The 19,641-nt window shown below is 32.0% G+C and overlaps 1 protein-coding gene across 2 annotated transcripts; it reads right to left on the minus strand.

Annotated features, from left to right (window-relative positions):
* Positions 1 to 824: 824 nt before the first annotated feature.
* On the minus strand, positions 825 to 8,469 carry LOC131603852 (NADPH:adrenodoxin oxidoreductase, mitochondrial). 2 transcript variants are annotated; one of them, XM_058876287.1, is made up of 14 exons: positions 8,256 to 8,469; positions 7,296 to 7,432; positions 7,110 to 7,214; positions 6,094 to 6,207; positions 5,935 to 5,988; positions 5,638 to 5,754; positions 5,179 to 5,288; positions 5,018 to 5,091; positions 4,611 to 4,672; positions 4,165 to 4,363; positions 3,893 to 3,953; positions 3,549 to 3,616; positions 2,563 to 2,705; positions 825 to 1,367 (listed from the first exon to the last, which is right to left on the minus strand). In XM_058876287.1, the coding sequence occupies exons 2-14, from the start codon at positions 7,422 to 7,424 to the stop codon at positions 1,116 to 1,118; spliced, it is 1,488 nt and encodes a 495-aa protein (XP_058732270.1). In that variant the 5' UTR covers positions 7,425 to 7,432; positions 8,256 to 8,469; the 3' UTR covers positions 825 to 1,115. The 2 variants fall into 2 exon arrangements, with proteins under 2 accessions (XP_058732270.1, XP_058732271.1); XM_058876288.1 differs by having other exon boundaries at positions 7,296 to 7,485.
* Between the last annotated feature and the right edge of the window lie 11,172 nt (positions 8,470 to 19,641).

Here is a 19,641-nt window from a genome sequence, read left to right on the forward strand (position 1 = left end):
CAAGTCTTATCTCACTAAGTATAGTTGACTATATGGAATCAACTAGCGTCATAATGTTCAATTAAGAATCATGCTTCTCTCAAAATCGTTACTCTCTAGATCTTTCTTAATCACAGATTATAATCAATAGATAAAATTGAATAATTCACATTTTAAGCTTAGTTTTGAATGGATGAAAGTACCTTTACTGCATGAAATAATCATGTCTTTTACTGCATCAATTAGCACTTCAAAATATTTGATCACCCTGCATTAGGATGATTACTAAACACACTGTTAAAGGATGGATTTGGCCACACACAAAAAAAATCAATCTTGGGTGAATATCGTTCCCCTTGTGGGGATCATCAAAATGAAACATTACTATTTACTTGAAAATAATGTTTCAAACCAACCAAACATAACATGTGAGACATTGAATTTATACCATTGAATGAACCACAGTAAAATATAAGCCATTAAATATGTAAGAATATCCTTCCCTGTGATAGCATGTGTTTTACAGTCTGTGATGGAGCCATGGAGGCAGAGCCACCCAAACATAATCTTCAGAAAATCACTTTGTTGGGTCACTTCTTTCTGCTTTTTGGGTCCGCATCGAGCGTCACTTCAAAATAAGTCAAATATTATAAAAAGTTATGCAGAGACAATAATTTCAATCTGAAATAGACCGTTTGGTGATGGCCTACTCCAGTTTGGTTTATGTTAAGATCTCAGTGCATCATATCATTAGGCAGCTGAGTACAGGCTGTATTGCAAACTTTGCTTAATGTGTACAATGAACTATAGGCAAATAAGTGTTTAAATGTTTACAATAATGACAATTATTGTAACTTATAATTGTAATATGTCATTGCTTATTTAATTTAATACAAAAAATAGTGTACACTGACAATCGAAAGTATCAATAAGACAATAATCAGGCAATCATAATTGCTCAACAGCTTATTGTGTGCATGATTAGTATGCAATCTAAAAATCATTTTGCAAGAGAACTCTTGAACCGGACTTCCTTGTTGATATCTTCACCAATGAGTGTGGATTCTGAAAGTCTTCTTTCAATTATTGTGTTTCCTTGATGCATGAAAAGATGTTTACCGGGATAAAATAATGCATCACGTTGAATATTCGGTTCCTTCTGACGTAGCAGACAGTAGTTCGTTCCAAGTGGCTAGTTTTTCCCTAGGCTTGTTCCTTAAACTTCCAAGCTTCCTTTCTTCAAAGTCTATCTTTTCCCAATCATGGAATGAGAAATTTCGTACATTTCTATTGTGCAAAAGATTGAGGAGACCGTCCCTACCGGGTTTTGGTGCGGCCGTTGATGAAATCAAAGCTCCTTTCTCAAGGTCTTCTAATATGCTTGAAACCTATCATGTCAATTGTCAGCAGAAAATACAAAACCAGTAATCACATGCAAACTTTAGCTACCCCTCCCTCTTCTCTGTTGTTAAAAGTTGAGCAATCATATTCTTCTATGTAACATGTCCCAAATAAGGCATTTTGAAGGGTAAAATAGGCTTTCACAGTGAACTATGTGTGACTTAAATGACATAGTTGAAATGAAAATTTGGTCGTACAAAAAATTGGTCAAATAGAGCGCCTAAGAAAAATGTGGTTTGTGAAATTTTTGCAGTTATATGTATGATGTTTCAAAACAGGTAGCTTGACGACAATCGGTTTAATTCTTTTACGGGGAATGAAGAGGACAGCGAGAAACAGATAAGATCACTATTCCCAATATCCCATAAAAAATGCATGCTGCAAAAATAGATCTACAAAGGGAAAAAACAATGTTCCTCATAAGTGTGGAATTTAGTCAACATTTAGAAAAGCTTATTTAGGCTTATCTCATAACATAAGTACTTGTACAAATGTTCGAATTATTTCAGTAAACTTCTCGGAATAGCTTATAAATAAGCATTAAATGGATATGATTTGTTAGGTATGGTATTGCAGTTGGATAGGTTCAATAACACTTACGAATCATTGAGAGGGCCAATTATGATTTGTCTTCTAAACTAGCAAGGAAAGGATCTTGTGTTTGATGAACCCACTAAGGAAATATTGTGGAGAATCTGTCCCAGATTTAGAAAAAGGAACTCAAAATGAGAAAACTAGAGTTTGACCGAGATCAAAGGAACTAGAAAGTGGAAGGACATTGAATGAACTCGGGATTGGGAATCAAGAAATACAGGGTTCGGGATTGGGAATCGAGAAATACAGGGTTTGAGAAGCTGTTGAATCAAAGCTTTAAAACGATATTAAGTAGTTGAGCTTATTCTATTTTTAACTAGAATTAATGCTGCAGGTTTTTAATACAAAGGAACAATGAAGAGAAACTTCAGCTAAATAACATGAGAAAAAACATGATCTGTTTGAACCTTTAAAATATGGGTTAAGTTAAATGGGTAACAACCTAACAACTAAAAGCTCACGTCAATCTCATTAACTCGGACTCAACTTTGAGAATTCTGACGAAAACATGAAAACTATGAGATTGGCTACTTCTAACAGTTTAACTTTTATAGGGACAATATGAATAGAAAAGAAAGAGTCGCATACGGTTTCTTCAGCACAATATAGGTTTGTCGCCACAATCCCAGTTGGCCCTCTCTTCAGCCAACCACATACATACAAGCCCTCTTCAAGAACTGCGGTATCTGTAGTCTCATGCAACACTCGACCTTTATCATTTGGAACTATACCTGAAAGGAACGCATAATATATATTAGCTAAGAACTACTGTCAGATATGACACATCTAGATACCCCAAAGTATCATGTTGCTTAATTATTGGTCAATGTCTGAAAAATATAAACATAATATTTTTTATAATGCATGAGTTATTATTATTAACAAAAGGAGAGACTACAAAGCAGGAAGATTAGAATCCTCCAATCTCTACAGAGGAAAATAAATAAATCAAATTGCATCATCCCAAAAGAGCAACCGAATGAATCCATTTATAAGTTCTACCTACAGACACTGAAGAAAAAACCAGTGAATACACTAGTGCAAGTTAAATCTATAATTTTGATTTTAAGGTTTGGGCCATCCAAGTACTGTTTTATTGCCACATAAAAACTTCTGAATCTCTGATCAACTGCTAAGTCTAATATGGTCACAGTCAATCAAACAATATAGTATTCAAAATCCTGCCATCGACAAAACCATGTTAAATATGTTTGGATCTCAACCCCAAAAATTAGTCAAAGGGTGAGATTGTCCTCACATATTTATACATTCAACAGCCCGAGAACCTAAGTAATACGGAACTTCAAACAAACTACAATAATGCAAACACATATTCAACAAACCATGTGCTCCAAAAGTTAAAAACAAATCACAACTTAGTGAAAAAAAAGGCTGAATAAATACTATTTAGAAAGTACCATTTTCCCAAAACCAGCAGAAATTTCTACAAACAAGCATATTTTGAAATTAATATAGAATAGAAACATGACTTTGTCACAAGAAAATATGTAATATTAATTAACAATAATATGAACTAAAAGAGATTAAATTGGGAACACTAATTATTCTTTCACCTTTCTTATGATCAAAAGGTAGGCCATCTACCGGTACTGATTTGTAACCAATGCTCTTAAGGACCATCCTACAAAAAAGCCAGCAAATGGCAATTTAATCAGTAAACATTCTGACCATTTTGTGATAACAGTGCAGGAATAAATATCGGTAGAGGCTGCAATCAGTCATTTGCAGAGAAAATTGTTAATCTCTTTACTCTATGCAATGCAGGATATATAATATATAATATTGTAGCATATGAAGTTTTGAATATAATAATATTAGCAGAAAATATTTCATGCCAAATGATAACAATATTTACAAATAAAAAACTTAGTGATTTAATATTGTTTCTAGGGTATACCCGCATTTTATATCTTCAAATTCTCCGGTACCAACGGCAATTTGTTTTCCAGGGCCCACACCTATAAAATCAATTTGAGTAATCAAAAAAGAATATCATGGTAAAAGAAAGACTCATATTTAATGACACTTCAAACAATCTCAGTAGTGTATATGCATTGGGCTTATCAGTTCACAAAAAATTATGCCAATTTTAAACTATTGACCGTATTCTATTATATTACCCATGTTCTAAATTCTAATAAATTAATTTCATATAAAAATGAAAATTACCTTTAAGAACAGTCTTCTCAAAACGCACGCCAGAGACATGGCCAGTACTGTCTTTTGATTCTTGAAAGCTATCTGGTTTACGGAAGAACACAAAACGGAGCTGGCGCTGGTTCAAACCAGTATGTCTTGGTCTTGAGGTGGCTGCCTTGGATAACAACTCAAAAATTCTCCGGTGTATTCGGTTGCTCTTAAGCTCTTCCTTTGCCAAGTGAAAACATCAACACATTGATAACATTAGTGAAAAGAAATCTAAGTTTTTTTAATTATAAAAACATTTACAGAATAACATATCTATATTCTCGATAGAAGATGCGAAACAGGAAAATAGAACTACAAAACGGCAAGTAGAAAATAGATACTACTCGGGGAATCTTTATATTTTCATGTTTCCTGGGTGAAGATTGGAAAAATAATGATGAATCAAATAAAATTGGTTCATCTTATACCTCATCAGCTGGGGTTAGAAGTAGATCAGACTCCTTTATTGAAATATCAAGATTGTGAATACCTGTAAATAGATGCTGGAGCTTCAGTTAGTGTAATGTAAGTGGGAATGGTGTAAAACAGTAATTGTGACCAATACATATAATAACTATAAACCAATATAATATATCAAACAGCAAGTCAAAAACTGAAATCATGCAAACCAATGGAGAATTAGAAACCAACATAACAAGGTATACTATGTAAACTGAGAAGTATACTTTTACAAAGAAAACCATTATGTAGTACATCATATAACCAAAGTGACCTTTTCCGAAGAGTTACATATAGGACGACACCAAAAAGAATCAAACAATTATGAATAAGAAAACTAAATGGGTAAAAAATAGGACTTTATGCAAAAAGCTACCTAGAACTTCACGTAGCTCTTTGGCAGTACAAGCTGCTTGGGCTGGACCACGTCTTCCAACCAAATAAACTACCCTGTAATATTGCTTATATTACTGATAAACAACATGCTGAATAATATCAATAAGAATTTATGGTTGTTTCAAATAATGCCATTAAAACCTGATAGAGCTCTCCTCTAAAGCAGCCAGAGCATGACTGGCAATATCAGTTGTTGCTAACTCTGTAGTAGGTCGTAAAAGAATACGTGCAACATCTAAAGCAACATTCCCCTGAAATTAAATAAAACCGTTCTCTAATAAACCTTAATCAAAGTTAAAAATTAAATCATATAAGTCATCTAATTGATTAGGATTTGAGCTGTGGAATCAACAACAATGGGTCAACCCTAATATGTACCTCCGTCATGGTAGGAGTTTAATAGCACAAAGTTGCTTTATATGTTTTGAAAAATCATCTCGCATGTGTGTACTTAACATTTATTTACTACAAGTATGTACTTTACATTAATTTACTGCAAGTGTCTTTTCTTATGAAAATGAAACAAAACGTTATAGCATTTTTTCAGCTCAGAGTCGCTGTAAAATTTAGCCATTGTAAGAATATATGAGGTAGAGTTACCTGTCCAAGAATTACAGCTGTATCCGTGCTCTTCAGGTCTGGATCAAGATTTCGTCCATCTGGGTGCCCATTATACCACCAAACAAATTCTCTGGCTGATATTACCCCTTTTAAGTTCTGAGAATTAAAAAATGTAAACAAGGCATTAAAATGAAAGCAACACATTATCAGTTAATGGGTAACTGTCACATGACAAATAATAAAATGTCACTTATACTATTGGAAGTATCGATGAATACAAATATTCCAGCATCATATCACTATAAGAAAAAAGAAAAATGAATAAATCAAACATACTTCTCCTGGAATACCAAGATTTCTGTCGCTTTCAGCACCATATGCAAGGACAACCTGCTCGAATGCATAAATGAGTCATTGAAAAAGATAGTACAGCTGATCATCATGTACACGGAACATTTTACCATTGGAATAACAAATTCAGAACAAAAGGCTCACCACATCATACAGCTTGCGTAATTCAGAAAGAGATATGCTGGATCCAAGGGTCACATTTCCAAAAAATGAGCATCGTTCATGTTGCGCCACTCTTGAAAATTGGTTGACGACAATCTGTTGCAAGTTTTCTGGTAAACTAAGCTCCATAGAGTTACTCTCATCAAAGAAAAATATAGAAAACCCCATCCCAACCCCAAACAATAATAACAAATTAACAAATTACGTTATAAAGTATAATATTCTGCCAAGTACTAAATCCAAAGACAGATTGTTTAACGCTAAATCTCAATTGATAATTTGACATATAGTTTTCCTTGGTCTCCCCCTATTGCTAATTATAACTATTTTCTATATAACTAACCCTCCTTACCGGTGTTTGCTTCTACTAATCTCCTTCACACATGACGAAAGCACCTAACACAGAGGCACTGCCTTTTTCCAGAAAAAAACACGCGACTCTACCATCTTCTCTACAAAACAAACTACCCTGATTTCTACAATGATAACCCAAAATGGCCTACCCAAACCCAGCACCAAAATAGTAAAACATTATTTTTTTTTAATATTTTCTAGAGTCGCCTAAAATCCATCACAAAGATATTTGACAGTAGGCACAATAGTTTGTAGAATGCAAAAATTTCATCTAAAACCCCCCAAAGCCCTCCCCTTCCAAAACCCTCCATTCTTTCCACATCATCCTTTCTTTTTTTCAAAACCCTCCATTACCCTCCTCTCCTAAACTCTCAAACAAAGCCTTAAATTCACAAATGTTACACGTTAATTATGAAGAATTAAGCACCACAAATATGACATGCATTTGTGATCATTCTTCAAACAAGAGTTCATGACAATAAAGCCAATTGTTTTCATATAAGCTATAAGTTGTTTTCATAATCTATAACATTGTTTTCCCTAAACTCTCCCAAGCTCAAATAAACCAATTTAAACCTGAAATAAATAAGAACTTCAACAATTATAAACAAATGCACCAAAACAAAATAGTAACAAAAATAGACCTTTGTTTCAGGGTGATCAGGTGCAACACCAGAGCGAACCAACCCAAAAGGCGTAGGCAACCTATCAATGATATCAACCTGTGCTTGTTGATGCGCCTTCAACATCTAAACAAATGCAATCCAATTACCCAATTTCGTTACCCATTTACAAATTTCAAAATTAAGAAACCTAAAAAGTTAACTAACCTTCTCGGCAGTGTAGCAACCAGCAGGGCCACTTCCAACAACACACACTCGCAAAGGCTCCGAGTGAAGAATGTTCGAGAAGCTTCTACAAAGCCACCTTTTAGAGTGGAAAATTCTCATTGGCAGCATTTTACCAACTGGGGGAAAAAAAATAAAAGGGCTCTGTTACCCTCCTTTATATGTGTGTTTTCTGCATAAAATTCAAATGTTTTCCGATTGAAGATTTGAAAGGCGACGATCAAGTACCATAAAGAATCGGATAACCAGACCTGGATTAATTCATTTAGGCAGGTCCGGTCCAATTTCCAGGTCTGCAATGAAATTGATTTTTAGGGCTTGGCCTTTTTGTTGGCGAGATGGGCTTGGCTTACATAACTAAGGTTTAATTAGGGGGATTGCTTGTTACACACTATGGATTTCTCAAAGAATCTAAAAACTCGAAACTGTCTTTTTCGCAAATTATCTTTTTCATTAGTTCCTTCCTTGTCACCTCACAAGGTACTCAACACTTTCCATTGGTTTCACTTTTTGAAATGCTAGAGAGGGAATTAGTTCCTCATTGTATATTCTAGCCATCTTCAATATATGTCAGCTCTACTTCCTAACTAAACTCTCTCTAACAATCTGAACATATTAATTTTGGTTCTTAAGTATGCAAAGCAGCACCAACTTAAGCAATCAAACCGAAAATATTAACCATAGCTCAACTCTGAAATCAAATTCTTCAGTTCTAATGATTGTATCACTATTAGAAATTTCATATTCTACAGAAAACCAGAACAATGTCAAAATACTAAACACAAATAATACCCATCTATAATTCTAAATAGAACCCTTGAAAATTTCCTACGACACCAAATAATACCATAAACCCTAGCTAACAACAAGCAGATTCACAATGTGATTAAGCTCTTGGATTCATGAAGATAGAAAAATAGTGAAAGATGAGAGAAGATTTACCTCAAAACGAATTCGAAGTTGTTGTTGCTGAGAGGAGGTGTTGTCGCCGCCTGAAGTGAAATCGACACGAGTTGTAACCGAGAAGGAGTTGAATTCTTGGAAGGTGAAATCAATTTGGTACTGAAACAAAAACGGAGGTGAAATTGATTTTGGCTCAAATTGTTGTTAGGGTAAAATTTCTGGAAAAAAGGTAAAGTTAACGGCGGTAAGAGGGAAAATCAAAAGGAAAATTTCATTTAATTTATTGAGATTAAACTTTTTTCTTTGGCTTTATATCACCGGTTTCCGGTTCAGGGGCGAGTTCTGGCATCAAGTGGTTTCATCACCCTCCCAATCGCAGTTGCGGAGATCGAACTGTGGTTCTCCGTACCAAATCCAACGTCAATCACCACTGAACCAACTAACGATTAGTTATTGAGATTAAACTTAGCTAAACTAATTTTACACCATGTTCTTGGTGCTTATACCTAACAAAAAGAATCTGACAAAAATTTCAGAATATAGACCAATTTTGTATTGAAAAAAGGAGTTGGAGGATTTGATCTCACATAATCAATCGGCGTGGCGTTTCATGTTGAAAGACAAATAATGGATGGGATTTTGATAGCAAATGAGATAATGGATAAGGCAAGGGGGAAAGAAGAAAGAAGTTGTGCAGTTTAAAGTGGATTTCGAAAAGGCATACGACTCGGTCAATTGGAATTTTTTATTGTCGGTGATGAAAAAAATGGGATTCCACAATAAATGGTTAAAGTGGATTAAAGAATGTTTAAGTATATATTATTTATCGGTGTTGGTAAATGGAAGTCCAAATAAAGGAGTTTAAGATGGGCAGAGGTCTTAGACAAGGGGATCCGCTATCCCCATTTCTCTTTGTGATTGCAGCGGAAGGATTTAGCACTTTGATGAAAAAAGCAGAGGATATGGGTCTTTACTCAGGCTTCAAATTTCAAAAGGGAGAGGATAGGTTTAACCATCTACAATATGCAGATGATACCATGATAATAGGGAAGAAGAGCTGGTCTAATATAAGAATCATAAAAGCAAATTTGAGGCAATTCGAGTTGATGTCGGGGTTAAAGGTAAACTTCTAGAAAAGTTCTATAACCGGAATCAATGTTTCTCAAGAATGGATGTCAGAGGCAACAAGGATTCTTAATTGCATAATCGGTGACTGTCTAATTAGTTATCTCGACATTTCAATTAGGGAGAATCCAAAAAAGAAAGAAATGTGGAAGAAGGTGGTTCAGATTGTGAGAGATAGATTATCAAGATGGAAGAACAAACATCTTTCATTTGGAGGGAGAGTAGTGCTATTAAAATATGTCATGTTTCCAATTCCGATTTACTTCCTCTCATTCTTCAAGGCTCCGAAAGGTATTATTTCTAAACTAGAGTCTATGTTTAAACAATTCTAATGGGGGAAGTGAGGATGAGAGGAAAATCAATTGGGTTAGTTGGGACAAGGTTTGCAGACCTATTGATGAAGGAGGGCTGGGAATTAGAAATTTGAAAACCTTTAATGTAGCATTATTAGGAAAATGGGTATGGTAAGTGTTAAAAGTGAAACGGGGTCTTTGGTAACAAATATGGAGAGTCAAATGTTGCAGTCGGGTCGAGAGGTAGAGAGAGTTCGGTTTGATGGAGGGATATTATTCAAATTGACTTTGCAAATTTGAGTCATCTAGAGGCATACTCAGTGAGTGAGGCGTACAAAGGATTAGTCTCGCATGGTCAGAGCGATTCGAATAAACCATGGGGTAGGGTGTGGAATAAGGCGATCCCCTCAAAAGTGGCAGGGATGGTTTAGAGAATGCTTCAGAATAGAATTCCAATAGTTGACAATTTAATTAGAAGGGGTGATTGATCACAGTTTGGGCAATTGCGTTGGAGAGTGCGGGGGAGAGGAATCAATATCACATTTGTTTTTCGAGTGCTTTGTTTTTGCATGGTTATGGAGTTCCATCCTCAAGTGGTTAAGAGTAAAGTCAGCATTGCATTCTGATGGGTGGCATCACTTGGCTCAGTTTAAAGGATTGCTTCGCCGAGACAGAACAACTCCGTCGAAGCTGGGTGCCATCTGGTTTTCATGTGTATGGACCATTTGGAAAACTATAAATGAAAAGTTGTTCCAAAACAAAGAAATAAAACTAGGAAAATTGGTGGAACAGGTGAAGATGTTATATTGGAAATGGTTACATATCAAGTCTGGATCGATTGAAAATAATATGTTGCAATGGTTCTCGCATCCGAAAGAGTGTTTGGGGTTCACGGAGGATTGAGAGTTTAATTCTGGTGTGGGTGGCTGTTTTTAGTTGGCTATAGCGGTGATGTCACGTGTGCGCGTCGCTTTGTAGGTGATCCATTGCAGCTTTTGGTGGGTTCTGTTAGTGCAGTTGTCCAAGTCAGGGAGTTGTGTGGCTGGTGCAGATGCGCGTTCGGTCCAACCACCGTATTTCATCGAATTATGCGTGGTGTCGCTTTTGCTACCTTGTGTGTCGGTGCGGCGGGGAGGTGAAGTTGGGTGGCTTGTTATAGTTTATTTCAATTTAGGAATATCAATTATGCAGCTTCGATATAATAGTTCTTGAGGATTTTGGGTGTGTCTTACTAATGGTTGTGTTCTCTTCTTAAACTAGGTCGACCGCAGTTGTTCACGGCCTGCACAATTGAGTGTTGGGAGAGGATTTTCAAGCGTTTTCAGTATATTTGTTCTGTTTTGGAATCCATGATTGTGAGGTTGAGTTGTTTTCCAAGGTTGGTTTTCAAGTCAGGTGCGTGTTCGGTGCCTCGTATGCTCTCTGCAGTGGATTTCGAGTGTTTGTAGTTTTTTGGTGTGCTCAGTTGGTTATGATGTGCTATTCTTTTCTCAATTCTTTTTTCTCATCTGCTTGATTTAGGCTTGTTTGATTCTGTTTGTATGATTAGGGAAGAGTGTTGGGGGGCTTTGTGTTGGTGTATGTGTTGTCTTATATTGGGGCAGTTGCTGGTATTTTAATTTGTTTCTAGTCTTTTTAATTTTATTGGTGTAATTGGACTATTTAGTCAAGCATGTCTTATGCTAGTGAGTTTTAATAATATCAGCTTTTGCCTTTTTTAAAAAAAAAAAAATTATACTCCCTCTGTATTACAGTGTCCTCTTTAAATTTTTTACACTTTTTAAGATAAAGATTAATTATATTGATTTCAATAATAAAATGAATATTTGTTTACAAAAATAACCTTATTAATAATAGGTAATAAATTAGTTAAATAAATCAAAACACAATAAATATGGGTAAGTTAATGAAAAATAATAAATATAGCATTGGTATTCTAAATGGACAAATAATTTGATTGACAAATAAAATTAGGAAAAATGACACCTATTATGAGACGGAGGGAGTAACATTCAGTTAGGAGTGTTCAAAATCGAACCAATCAAATAGAAATCCGCAAAATCGAATAAAACTAAATCGAAACCGTAAAAAATCGTCAATGGTTCAGATATATTTGAATCATTCTTTAACAAAACCGTACGGTTCGGTTCAGTTTGCGATTTATATTTTACAAACAGAACCAAACTGCATCATGTTACAACCCAAACTTCACTTAATCCACATCCAACCCAAACTCAAACCTATTATTCCTTAGCCTTGCGATTACGATTGATTTTTTCTTCCTCACACTTAAGATTTCAGTTTAAGTCTTCTTACATCTCTATTAGCGGTATTGCACATTCTTCTCATATTCTTTTTCAAGTACATTTCGCATCTTCTTCTCTAGTCTCTCATCTCCTATGTTCTTTCTTTTTCATCTTATTTATTTTATTCTATTATTCTCTCTTTTAATTATGTTTTTAATACACCTCTTTTTTTCTAATCTCTCACCTCTAATGCTCTTTCTTTTGCATCTTCTCTAATATTTCATCTTTTATATTTTATTATAATATTTTCTATATTGTTTTGTGCTATTATATTATAGTTTTTATTCCACTTTTGTTTAATCTTATTTTTGTATATTAAATGAAAAGTTGTTATCCAAATATGATAAAATTTAGAGAAATGATTAATGTCATTAAAATAATTTTCACGAAGCGGTATTTCTTTTCATGCAAATCATACACTGAAAGAAAAGGGAAAGGAAGATTGTATTGCTCACTACTCTCATTTAGGGGTGTGCAAAATATTCGGTTATGAGGCCCAAATTTATAACCGAATCCAAATCCATTTTAAATATTCGGATATAAGTAAATGATTATTAATCGGTTTAGTTATTAATGATTTGGTTATCCATTCATATAATCTGGATATAATCAAATGGTTATTAACCGGTTAAGTTAACTTTGGATTTGGTTATAAAAATTTAAAATTTAAATTCACCTCCAAATTTAAATAATTGAAAATAAGTCCCTAATAATTTTAAAATTTTACAAGTTGGTCCTTCCAAATTTTCTTAAAATGCAAATTGATCTCTATTTTTCATATTTTAAATTAGACTCAAAACTTTTAAAATTTATAAAAATGACCCAAAGAATTGACAATGACTAATTTACTACTCTATCCAAAGAAAAAAATTTAAAATTTAATGGATCTTAATTGAATAATTTGAATTGCTTAGAATTCTAAATTCTCTAAAAAGTTTCAATTACCTCATACAAAATTTATTATTTGGATAAAAAATATGAAGAATTGTTAAAATGATGGAATTTTATGAAATATTTTGCCCAAATTAAATTTAATGATCTTAAAATGACATTTAGAATAAAAGAATTTCAAACTCCATAGAATTTCAATATCAATTTGGTTTGTATTATTATTTTAAATTTTGCAAATTGATTCCCATATTTTCTAAAATTTTAAAATTGACTCCTAAAATTTTCAAAAAATTGTAAATTGGTCATTTAAATTTTAAAAATTGCAAATTGATCTATTTTAAAATTAAAATTTTGGCCCAAAAACTTTAAATTTTATAAAAACGACTCTAAATAATTTATCTTAATACTCCATAAAAAAACTTAAAAAAATAAATGAATTTTAATAAAATTATTTAGAATTTTAAATTTTTTATTATCTCATCCAAAGAAACTCTAAAGATAACCTTAATACTCTATAGAATCTCCTAAAAATTACAAGGTGCAAAAGTGGGTTTGGCCAAAAATATTTAGCAAAATGAAATATAAAGTTGATGACGTTTTTGGATTATTTTTGTGATATCATCATATACATACCTATGAAGTCGTCAACGAAAATTTCAAAATGGTATGATTCAAGAGTTGTTTGGTGGGATTCTGATGAGCACGCGAAAGAAAGAAAACATAATGATAAAACTTTTTGATTTGTGATTTCATCCAAGGGGATCATTGCTTAACAAACTTGCAAATGGCACAACACTAAACAAGTATATAAGTGAAGCTTTGTGTCCTTTTCAAACAACATTAACTAATATGTGGTTGTGTGAATTTTAAGGATAAAAAACAAAAATAAGATAGTGAAATAATTAGAATGTGGACCTAGCATTGATTTTGGGATGGAGAAAAATGTTATTTAAAAAAGTGGGGGAGAGAGAGATAGAAAAGAGGTACTATCATTTTTGGTCTTTTGCTTTATTAAATGAATAAGAAAGAAGACAAAGTAGGGTATGAATAAGGGACACAACACTAAGATTGAGTAGTTGTGTCCAAAAACATTAGTCATTGTCAAACAAAGCCCAAATAGAAAGGAGTTTCCTTTGTTTGGAACTCTTTTCGGACCATAGCAGCCAGCCTGGACTCATAAACTGCCTCTCCACCTCCTAACTACTTTTTTCAGGTAAAATATTTTTCTATTTTTTTAGTTTTCTTTTTTAATTTTTAAAATATATTGAAATTTTATTCGGTCAATGTTAAAGATATCACATATAATATTGAGACAATGTGTGAAATAATATAATTTGAAAGGAGTGAAGAACAAATGAGCAAATTAAATAACACAATAATTGGTAATCCATTTTAGTGCAACATCACAAATATTTGACTTACTACAATTAAATGAAAGAAAATTCACTAATTCTAAAGTCAATAGTGCACAACGACCTCATATGAATTTTCCTATATCAATGTTTGTTTTCTTAATACTACTGTGAATTTTAATCTAAACTTTCTTTGAATATGAAATTTCCCCACTTACACCCAAATTCTCTCTCAAGTGTTTGCAAAAGGAAACAATTATATATGGTGTGATTCAAATCACAATTACAAATCAAATACTCTATCCTTCCAATCATTGTAAATTTAATTTCTTTCTTTTATTTATAATACCCATGAATCATTTAAGGATAAATCACTAGTTCCCATAGATTATGTCCATTTTAGATGAATTTTTTTCAATAGTGTGAACCATGTGTTATGCTTGGTTTTTAATTCAAAATGCTTATCTTTCGTCTATGAAATTAGTATAAATGATCTAGGTAAAATTGAGAATTGGTTATAAATTTTTCGTCTATGAAATTAGTATAAATGATCTAGGTAGAATTGAGAATTGGTTATAGATTGGCATTTCGTAACTAAATAAGAGTGTGAGATTGTTTTTAATTTCTAGAAATATGGCATATTCAGTTGTGATATTAGATAACTTTGTTGCGATTTAATAAGGGTCACTGGTTAGTATAAGATAATTTTTCAAATACAACATAATTTTTCATATTATTATTTCCAAAAATAATTTAATAGATTATATGTTAAAAGAAAGGTTAGTGAAACAAACAATCGACATTAGATATAATAAACTCAATTGTATTTTTTATCACTATAATGTCTTTTTGACATGTTCAAAGGAACAAGATGAGAGCTGCACAAAGAATAAAAAAAAATAACCTTAGTCTCAAACTCAATATCAACAACTAAACCATAACTAGACTGTGAAGTCAAGCTTCTTCAACATTATGTTTTGATGAAGACAACTACTATGTGCATATATCAAAGGATGAGCAAAAACAATATGAGCAAAATGGTCATGGATCAAGATTGCAACTTTATGAAGACTAGCATTGATCTTAATTTATTGAGGTATATAAGCATGCAATCTATATTGATAACTTAGTGCTCAAAATTACTCCAAATATTCACTTGCATGCATGGTCCAAAGTAATTGCATTAAAAATTGTTTATGCACATTAAAAACTAATATTTTTTCAATTTTCAGTTCAGGAAATCAATTACCCCAGTTTCATAAATTAATTTCCTTCACTAAATTTTGAATTTCCAAAAAACAGTTTTTAGTTCAGGAAATCAATTATCCATATTTCAGAAATCGATTTCATTCACTAAATTTTGAATTTCCAAAAAAACAGTTTTCAGTTGAGGAAATCAATTACCCCTATTTCAGAAATCGATTTCCTTCACTAAATTTTGAGCTTCTAGAAAACCGTTTTAAGTTCATGAAATCAATTACCCCTAATTCAAAAATCGATTTCCTGAGTTGACAGAGCCAATTTTGACTGTTATGTAATCTGAACTTTTTCAAAATAACACCTTTTGAATATTGCATTGTTTCATTAATTCACACACATTCATAGAGGTGTTATAAATATTCCTATTTTCAAAATACAAATCTCACCTCTTCCATGACAATTTAACATCATGCTATTCACTAAAAATTTCAAACAAGTGTTTTTGTTCTTAATATTTCATAAAGATTTTTCTGCATGTATGTTCATAACAGTCAAGAAAATTCATATCATTCTCATGACAATAGTAAAATCTCTTTCGTATTGAAAGGAGACTAGAGTACTCTCGGACTGTGAGGGAAACCAGGATACATCCTTGTGTTCTTTAATTTTCCGCATTTACCACTTTCACAAATCATAACTAGAAAATAAAGTAACACATTTCAAAACTCTTGCACCAAATCGGAAAAATAAGAACAACTTGTTTCTAAAACCAGATAAATTTTAAAGTACCTAATTCACCCTCTCTTAGGCACACTCTTGAACTTACATAGACAACAACAAAAATAACATCAACAACTACAAAAACAATAAATAATAACAACATTAACATTATCTCAATCTAAACAACAACTAACATTAAACAACAACTAAGAAATTAATATCTCCACAAAAATACAGTGACATCAACAGTAAACCTATAACATCAATATCAATGAACCTATAACATATTTATCATAACAAAAACAACAACATATAACGTCAATATCAGTTTAAACAACAATAACAAGATCAAACCTCTAAGGTTTCGGGTCTCAATAACAACAAACAATAACAAACAACAACAAAAAACAACAAGAACAACAACAACGTTAATGTAGCGTGAATAGTAATGTTAGCCATACCCGATTTGTAAAGAAGAAGTAGGAGAAGAAGATAAGCGAACAACAACGCTAAACACATTTCATTTTTGCATTTCCTTGTTTTTTAGGAGTTGGAAGATGATGTGTTTAGAGCTCTCGTTGTCTAGAGCTCTTCGTTAGGTTCCTATAGGTTTTTTTTTAGTATATGTTTTTTAGGTGTTTTTTTAGTAAATATGAGACATGATCAAATGACATCAAGATGTCAAACTTAGTAACATGACACCTCCGATAATTCTTTACCGCATATTCGTATAACAAAATCCACCGTTGGATTTAAAGCTATTACCATATAGATCATGTCGATAAAATCTAACACCAATTATAAATCATCTGACATGTCAATGAGATGCATAAAAATTAACGTCTTATAAAACTTCATAAAAACCGTTAGTTTTGATAATTCTATTTAACACCTTGGTGTCATTTGATTTTATATATATTTATATATATATATATATATATATATATATATATATATATATATATATATATATATATATATATATATATATATATATATATATATATATATAATCAAATGACACCAAGGTGTTAAATAAAACTAAGGTGAAAAGTAATTTATTTTTTAATGACTTAAATATATTTTTGGTCCCTCTAAATATAACAATTTTGAACTTTAGTCCCTCTAAACATTTTTTTCTAAGAATGATCCTCCTAAAAATTTTAGTTTTAACTTTTGGTCCCTCACGGCAAAACTGTAGCTAAAATGGTTTCTAATTCCGTTGCTAAATAAAAAAATATCGGTAAAAACCGTTGCAAAAATTATTGCTAAAATGTAAAAACTGTCACTAAATTATAGGAGGGACCAAAAGTTAAAATTAAAATTTTTAGAAGAACCATTCTTTGAAAGAAATGTTTATAAGGAGTTAAGGACTAAGGATGAAAACCGCTATATTTAGAAGGAGCAAAAACATATTTAACCATTTTTTAATTAAAAGCATAATCTGAAGTTGCTGGAATTCGAAATCTCTATCCTAAATTAGTTTACTCTCCGGTTTTCTAGCAAAACTGATGGGTAAATTAATTTGAAGTATAAACTAAAGTTGTTGGGATAACCTTAGTTATTTTACCTTTTATTTTTTTTTAAAACCAAATCGAGAGAATAGTTTGTTCATTTTTTTTTAAAAAAAATGACGTGTTAATGTATTATACGTCATTTAAGATAAAAACATTGTCATAAAATATAATATTTATAAAAGTATAATCAAAATTAGTTCTAATTATTTTTATGATAGATAAAAAAGTTTTTTCATCTAGAACAATTATGAGCTCGAATTATTTGATGAGTATAGGTCCGTGACCTATATGTTAGTTTTTGGTGAATATATATATATATATATATATATATATATATATATATATATATATATATATATATATATATATATATGTATATATATATATATATATATCCACTATTGTAAGCAGAAAAATAATGTAATAGATGGATCAGAAATCAAAAGAGAATATATAGATAAGAAAGTAAAGACAAGAAGGAAGTGCTATTCTACTGTGTATATTTATTTATCGGAAAGTAAAATGAGAAAAGATTGTTGTGTTTGTGTCCTGTGCATGTTGTGTGCACTAGAAAGAAATTAAATATCACTGCGCACGACAAAGATTTGGATGTACGGCAGAGACAATTATCTAGTATACTGTCACCATTCCTTTGTCCCTAGATATTTGTTATGGTGAGCTTGCCAAACAGAATACTATAACAGTTTCTCATTTCCAAGTCTCAGGTCATTCAGGCTAGTCTTAAATCGAGATTTAAGATATTATTTGTCTGTTTGTCGAACTATACAGTTTAAGGGAATGTTTGTCTCTAATTTAGAATTAGTAATTGTATATTATTAATTATAGTGAATGTCTATTTTAATCCTGCATAAAAACTGCAGAGGTCATATTAATTCTTGAGAAAAAAAATTCCTATTAAATCTTTTATAAAATTTAACCGAACCATGTTAGTCTTTCTAATATTATTTTTTCAAATCGATTTTTTTTTATTTATTTTTGAATCGTGATTGGACTGCCAATGAAGACTATTTTAGTCCCTCACAAAAAAAGAGAGTCCAAATTAGTCCATAACAAAAAAAAAAGTCTCTATTTAATCCCTTAAAAAATTTAACTGAGCCATGTTAGTCTCTCTTTTAATATTTGTTTCAAACGATATTTTCTTATTTTTAAACCATGACTCGACTTGACAAGATAGACTTGCTTTTAGAAATTGAGTACGGGTCGGAGGTTAAGTTCCTTTGCACATGGTCTTCAGAGTCTGAGTTACCACAAGAAGCTGGGTTACATAGTTGTGAGATATCAGAATCTTATCATTCAGAATTTGAGTCATCAGATTATGATCTTTCATAATCCAAGTCTCAAGTTTCTCTTCATATGTTCCAATCAAAGTTAGAGCCCGATAAATTCTTTGAATTATGATCCTGCACACTTGAACATATGGTTAGTATACGTAATTGTTCATTAAATAATATGTTATCATCAAAACCTAAAGAACACGGTATAAACCAATTTTCTTCCAACATATCATGTGTATTATTTTCGCCACAAGTAATATTTACAAAAGTATCATTAACAACTGAAACAATAACAACACCTAATACATAACAAGAAAAATCGTAGTCACCCACCCATAAGCCTGATAATAAACCCAACAAAAAAAGAACATCGTGGTATCGCGATGATTTATCTACAATCCCTTCACAAATAATTTCAAATCAACAGTCGTAAAATAAGAGTCTAGTCATAGTTTAAAAATAGAAAAAATCGTTTGAAAAATATTAAAACAGGGACTAACGTGGCTCAGTTAAATTTTGGAAGAGATTAAATAGAGATTTTTTTTCTCAGGAACTAATTTAGACTCTCCATTTTGTCTGAGGACTAAAATGAGTCTTCACTAACAGTCCAGTCACGGTTTAAAAGTTAGAAAAAAACCGGTTTAAAAAAATTTTTAGTAGAGAGACTAACATGACTCGATTAAATTTTGTAAGGAATTTAATTGGAACCTTTTTTTTCAGGGACTA

Source organism: Vicia villosa, linkage group LG5 (genome assembly GCF_029867415.1).
Source record: "Vicia villosa cultivar HV-30 ecotype Madison, WI linkage group LG5, Vvil1.0, whole genome shotgun sequence".
NCBI classification, from domain to species: domain Eukaryota; kingdom Viridiplantae; phylum Streptophyta; class Magnoliopsida; order Fabales; family Fabaceae; genus Vicia; species Vicia villosa.